Here is a 6,820-nt window from a genome sequence, read left to right as displayed (position 1 = left end):
TATATTCTATCATTGTGACACCTCTAGGTATCCAGGTAATCCATAACCAATTAGTGCGATGAAAGGATTAATCTTAAGTATTAATTTGTTAATTAGCTAGTTATTGAAAAAATAGACACTTAAAAAAAATTTGAGGTTCGTCATGGGGGTGGTCCGGTGCGCCGTGGGACCACCCCCTGGATCCGCCACTGATTACCATAGGCGGATTCATGGGGTCCAGGCCACTCCCCCCTTTTGTTGATTATATACGGAATCACTGAAGCATGACTAGTGGCCCCGCCCCTTTTTAGGTCAGTCAGCGCCCCCTATTTTACATAAAGTTCTGGATCCGCCACTGCTAACAAGAGATGTTGAAGTCAAGAGACAACAATCCCCGGACAAATCAGGAACATGTATATGAACACTGTTGACGTCGCGCAAGATACTGGTGACAATTTGAAGGTGATTCGAGAAAAATCGGCGAAAAGGCTAACTGTCCGTTTAGGACGCAACAATTTGCAGAATCGCTAAATAATTTTCGTTACCCAATCTAATGGCAACAAAATATCTGTTTTTCATGATATTTTTTCACGAATAGGTTTCGATTTGAAGCGCTAAATTTTATGAAATAGGCAATTTTGCCGTGTAATGCGTAACATTGAACATTGAGATCTCCAAACATTTTTGAGAATGAAATATGGATTGAGTAGCCAAAGGTTGTTCTCATTTGGAAGGAATTAAGAACCATATGTAAAGTTTTGAATTACATAATTTTACTTACATATATGACGTCATACATGTAGAAAAATGACGTCATAGCAACTTTTTGATCTTGTAATGGTGACAAATAATCTAGACTCCAACTGCAAACTTTGAAGATCAAATTCATATACTGAAGGTAATTTTAAAAGGATATCGTTTATATTTATAATTTATAAATTACAAATATTTCTGTTTAAATTGGTACCAAACTTTTTGAGTTTACTTGTTTTAAAAAAAAACTATTGAAAAAATTTAAAATCAGAAAAAATGTCCCGTATCATCTGAAATCCAAACAAATATTCCATTTTGACGATTTCGGGATCTACGATGTATCGCGATTAAATCAGAAGAAAAATACTGATACAGATTTCAAAAATTACAACAAATACTGAACATGAAAATATAAATACTGGCTGTTTTTATATTTTATCCTTTTCGCAAATAAAGAAAAGAAAAATCAGAAAAAATGTCCAATGAGACAAAAAACGTCGAAAAATAATGAAACGTCATATTTCACACAGAGTCAATACGCAAAAGAAATTATAAGAAGAACTTGTAAAGAATCGATCTCCAAACATGAAACGATATGGGCATGTTTTTGCCTTAGGGAGCTTCCATTTGATTTTTAAGGGGGGGGGGGGGCTAGAATGAAATTTGAAAAAGAGGGAGGACAGGGGTTTTGAGTGTAAAAAAAAGGCAGACAGGAGTTTCGAGTAAAAAAAAAAATGAATAAGAATGGAAACGGGGAATATGTCAAAGAGATAACAACCCGACCAAAACGTAGAAAACAGCTCAAGGCCACCAATGGGTCTTCAACATGCGAGAAATCCCGCACCCAGGGGAGGTCTTGAGTAGGCCCCGAAATCCTAATGTATACTAGATCAAGAAAATGGACGCCACTCTTCACTTCGAAACACAGAGATGAACTAAAAGTAAAAAAATATAAAAGACTAACAAAAGCTATAGGTACCTGACTTAGGACAGGCGCGAACTGCGGTGGGGTTAAAAGGGCAGGATGAGCAGTTGGCAAACAAACCCAGGATAAACTTGTAAAAAAAGGCAGGACCAAATATAGTGAAAATAAAAAGGCAGGACCGAGATAACAACTAAAAAAAATGCCGGACAAAATTTTTCATCCTAGCACCCCCCCCCCCCCCCCCCCCATTAAAATCAAATGGTTGCTCCCTTAATGAAATAAAAATATTATTCTATATTAAAATTCGTAAAAAATGGTTTGACTTTAGGAAGTTCTGGAACAATCTAAAAGAAGAGTTACCATATTAGATAATTTTCGTAGACAAAACAAGAGGCACCAATCCCTTCAACCAACCGAAATGATCTCTGGTGTTTCAGGAGAATGATAAGTTCCAAAAAAATAAAACACGAGACAAAAAAGACTCATATTTAATTATTGAATGTATTTATAAACCAACAATCAATTAAAATAATCGGACTTAAAAAAATCAGACCAAAATTTTGTGTACATTCAAATATAAATATGCTTTCAGAAATATGAATAACAGAAAAAAAAGTAAACTTTCGGCTAAGGAAATACTTATTAGGAACAGAGAACGAAAAAGGCTTCAGAAAAATGAAACGAGTAGAAAATCTTATGGAAAGTTGTACAAGAATAAAGAGAGCGAGACAAAAACATATAGTCAAACGATTAATGCAAGAAAAAAGAGAGAACAAAGGGAGAAATCTAAGAAAATAAATGAAAGAAAACTGAAAAATAAAATGAATGTCCGTAAACACAGAGGTAAAAAAAATGTAGAACTTTCATCAATGTCACTTGTTGTACCAGAAGGTTCAAATGTTTTCAAAAACAGAATGGAAAAGGCCAGAGCCCTAAGAAAATTTAAAGAAGGTTTACCAAAATCTCCATCTAAACGATGCGCAGTTATATCGACTTATTTGGCCCGCAGATCCCCTCGATCGCCAACAATAGCTAATCTGAAACATTCAGTTTCGCCAGTTGAAATGGCCGTCGTTGCAGATATTCAAGAAATAATAAAATCTACAAAATTAAAGCGATCTAAGAATGCACGTTCGGTAATGAATTCTGTTACTGCATCAATCAGCGGGGAAAATTTAGCAAACTCGAGAGGTAAAATTAAACTGCGTAAAAATTTAGGTTTGCCAGCAAGAAGGGTTGCTGGAGGCCAGCGTATTAGGTCTAGAATTCTTAAAAGTGAATCGTCTGCATGGGCTCTTACGCAACAGAAAACAAGAAAAGATTCCATTTCAGAAGAAACAAAGAAAACAGTTTATAACTTTTGGCTCTCTGATGGCATATCACACCCGACCGGCAACAAATCCGATATCAAAAGAGAACGATTGGGACCAAACTTATATACTTCGCATATGACACACGTGCTGGAAAAAACACAAACTGATGCGTATTTAGATTTTGTCGCCAAATATCCGGAAATTAAAATTGGACAAAGAGCATTTGAGAAACTTCGACCGTTTTTCGTAAGACCTGCATCTGAAAAAGATAGAAATACATGCTGTTGTAGATATCACGTGGAAGCAAACCTTGTTTTCAAAGCATGTATGAAGTTCAGAAAATCCTGTGACAGGGAAACCGATTCGCAAGAAAGTGACTATCCCGTATTTGAGAAAATGTCAGACCTTATACATATTACGCTATGTCCAAAAGTAAATGGATTTTATAGAAAAAATTGTCTTGACCGAAAATGTAGCCTTTGCGGAGTTGGTAATTTCAAACTTTCACCCAACGAATCACAGTCGTCTTCAACTGTTGAATGGCAAAAATATGAATATATAACTGAAAAATCGAAGGGTAAAAATGTAAGGCGCCGACTGACCCTGATAAAAAAGAAAACTAGCGTAAACGAAATGTTTCTCAATTTAAAAAAGCTTCTCGAAACTTTCCCCGCTCACCAGCACCGATCAAACTGGCAAAGCAATCAACTTAAAAGTCTTGTTCAGAACTTGCCAGTCAATCATTGCATATGCATCCACGATTATTCGGAAAATTATCGCTGTGTCGAGAAAGAAGAAATCCAATCCAATTACTTCCAAAGAACTGAATGCAGCATTCATGTAACCGTCATGCACCGACACGCCATTTTAGAATACGATGGTGTAGACAGTACAGAAGAATTTCCGGAAATAATTACGGAACATTTTTTCGTAATTTCCCCGGACCTGCAACATGATAATGATTTTACAAAATATGTCCAAAAGAAAGTTAAGGAATATTTAGATTCAATATCATACACAGTTGATCATATGCATGAATTCACAGACGGTTGTTCTAGCCAATATAAATCGCGGCACTGTTTAGGAAGTTTATCTACTGCCATCCCTGATTTCGGATATAAAACATTCCATAGAAATTTCTTTGAAACAAGCCATGCAAAAGGGCATCAAGATGCCGCGGGGGGATTTATAAAAAGACAGGCGGACATATCTGTTCTACGTGGCAATACAGTGATTCAGAATGCGAAGGATTTATTTACGTTCTGCGAAAGTAGCCTTAAAAAGCCAAGAAGTGCATTATTTAAAAGAAGGGTATTTCGATATGTGGACTCAATTGATAGACACAATTCCAAAATATTTAAGCCGATCCAGCAAAATAGACAAATACATCATGTTTTTACTAGTACATGTAATGAAATCATTGTTTCCGATCTCTCTTGTTACACGTGCGATCAATGCATTTTGGGGAATTATCTTAACTGTTTAAATGTAGAAAATACCGGGGTAAAGAAAACTATTAAGCCACGCGAAATAACACAAACTTCTAACGAAGAAGAAGTAGCACAAGACACTGACATCCTTTCAGAAGACATATCAGATTTGGTATCCATAAACTCTGTTGTGGCTGTCAAAACCGACGATGATAACTTTGACTATTATTTAATGAAAATTTCCAAAGGTTCACACGTATTGAATTCAGCAGAGAGTGACAGCTGGGGTGCTACATATCCCCCTGGATTCGAGGTTTTCCGGGGTCATTATTATGACAAAATCAGTGACAATGATCCGTTAAAATATAAACTTTTAAAGACAAAGACTGCTTTGGTACCGACGAAATCTCTGCTATACATACTTGCTGATGTAGATGCCTCTTATCGTATAACTATTTCAGAGGACACCCATCTAGACATTCTTTCTGTATTGGACAATTTGGATTGAAATAAGAATTAAATTATAAAACATCATGCACTGTTGTTTAGCCACTCATAAAATATTTTAGTAGACCTTTCCGATTCAAATGAAATGATTCAACGTGGCTCTGCTTATAATTAAAAAATATAAAATATATATATATAAGTACGTCTGAGTCAGTGACAACCCTACAACAGATGTATCCATCGGATCGCCATCAATGATGGTGATACATGGCTGTGTACATAATGTATATACAACTCGTCTAAACATAATGTTTAGACGAGTTGTATATATATATATATATATATATATACATTTTTCGTTAAATAAAATATACATGAATATCTTTACTGAAAAAAAATATTCCCATGAAAAAAAACCTGAATGAATCAATGCTTACACATTAGAAATCACATTAGAAAAACGTTACGTAAAAAACAAGAAAATAAGACGGCTTTTTGCTATATTTCCGACGTTACGTTATTATCACCAGTATTTTGCGCGACGTCTGTTCCCAGCTCGCCTACAACAACAAAAAATGATCTCTGATAATGGACAGATATTATAGGGTATCCATGACCCAGATTTAGTACATGCACCGCAAACAATCGGCAAAAAAACAGTACTTTTATTGCTGTTCTTCATCTCGAGACTAAAATCAAGCCCACAGTTGGCACAATAGATATGGTTATATGTTAATGTTGAATCTCGAAGTCTCCTCGTCAAATCAATGATGTGTTCATGCAGGCGGAATAACTTTTTTTAGTGCACTTCGAACATTTTTCAACTTTGCAGTGTAAATTAAAAGTGAATGAGGCTTAAAAGCTTGTATATCTTGGTGAGAGATGATAAAACCTTATCCTTGAGAAAATATATTCTACAAAAAGGAAACAAAATACAAATCAGCTCTTCATACTAGTTTGAAATAATTTTTTAAAACGTTGTCTTCCGTGCGTCTTGATAAGCGGACTACAGAGAACTATTTTTACGCCACTGATAAAAATTATATAGACAATAATAGTGCATTGGCGTCGTCGTCGTCGTCGTCCGAAGACATTTGGTTTTCGCAATCTAACTTTAGTAAAAGTAAATAGAAATTATGAAAAAACTTACAAGCAAATTGTAGGAAAATAAATACTGCGTATTTCGAACCAGACAAAGTATAGACAGAATTGGGAGAAGTTATCGGCAATTTGTCAAGCTAGTATAGATATCGAATTAGATTCAAGCTAGATCCGTGAAATCTACGTTGCCAAACTAACAGTTAGAACAGACAAAACATACATGTCAGAGCTTTTTAAAAATATCCTAAAATCATATGCAGATTGATTGCTGGTTGCTTAACGTCCCGTGACAAATATTTCATGCATATTCAGGACGAGAACAAATTCGCAATGTATGAAACAGGTAGGTTCTGTAATAGAGGTTCGGGTAATTTGGACTGCCACTGCAAATTACGGTATATTGGCATGGGTATGGACAAGTATCTAACTACGATTTGCGAAACAGTAATAATTATGTAGTACCCGGTTATAGACTAGACATAACTAGAAAATCCTTTTCCCCATCCACTACTATTGAATGGAATAGACTTACCCCCGACATACGTACGTCCAAAAATATAAATATTTTTAAACGAAATATGAAGTCCAAATTGATACAGCCACCTTCCTATTTTAGTTGTGGGGATAGAAAACTTAATATCATTCATACACGTTTGAGAAATATGTGCAGTTCTTTAAATTCAGATTTACATCGTGTTAATATTAAACCAAGTCCGGCATGCAGCTGTGGCCACCCTGTTGAGGATAGTATACACTATTTTTTAGAGTGCGCTTTTCACAACGAAGCAAGAGAAATACTGTTTTCTAAATTAGAACGTTATGCTATATCCATTGAGCTTCTGTTAGCTGGTGACGGTGACCTTTCTTTTCAG

At 35.5% G+C, this 6,820-nt stretch overlaps 1 protein-coding gene across 1 annotated transcript; it reads left to right on the top strand.

Annotated features, from left to right (window-relative positions):
• The first annotated feature begins 706 nt into the window (after window positions 1–706).
• On the top strand, window positions 707–4,934 carry LOC139486420 (uncharacterized). The gene is made up of 2 exons (XM_071271292.1): window positions 707–877; window positions 2,250–4,934. The coding sequence occupies exon 2, from the start codon at window positions 2,254–2,256 to the stop codon at window positions 4,906–4,908; it is 2,655 nt and encodes an 884-aa protein (XP_071127393.1). The 5' UTR covers window positions 707–877; window positions 2,250–2,253; the 3' UTR covers window positions 4,909–4,934.
• The last annotated feature ends 1,886 nt before the right edge of the window (window positions 4,935–6,820 follow it).

The sequence above is a fragment of the Mytilus edulis genome, chromosome 8, assembly GCF_963676685.1.
Source record: "Mytilus edulis chromosome 8, xbMytEdul2.2, whole genome shotgun sequence".
In the NCBI taxonomy this organism is placed as follows: Eukaryota; Metazoa; Mollusca; class Bivalvia; order Mytilida; family Mytilidae; genus Mytilus; species Mytilus edulis.
Note: the sequence above shows the minus strand (reverse complement) of the source record. Positions and strands in the feature narration are given on the sequence as shown.

What these genes read in the sequence shown, in the direction of transcription:
- LOC139486420 (XM_071271292.1), top strand. Translation starts at nt 2,254, where the DNA reads ATGAATAACAGAAAAAAAAGTAAACTTTCGGCTAAGGAAATACTTATT.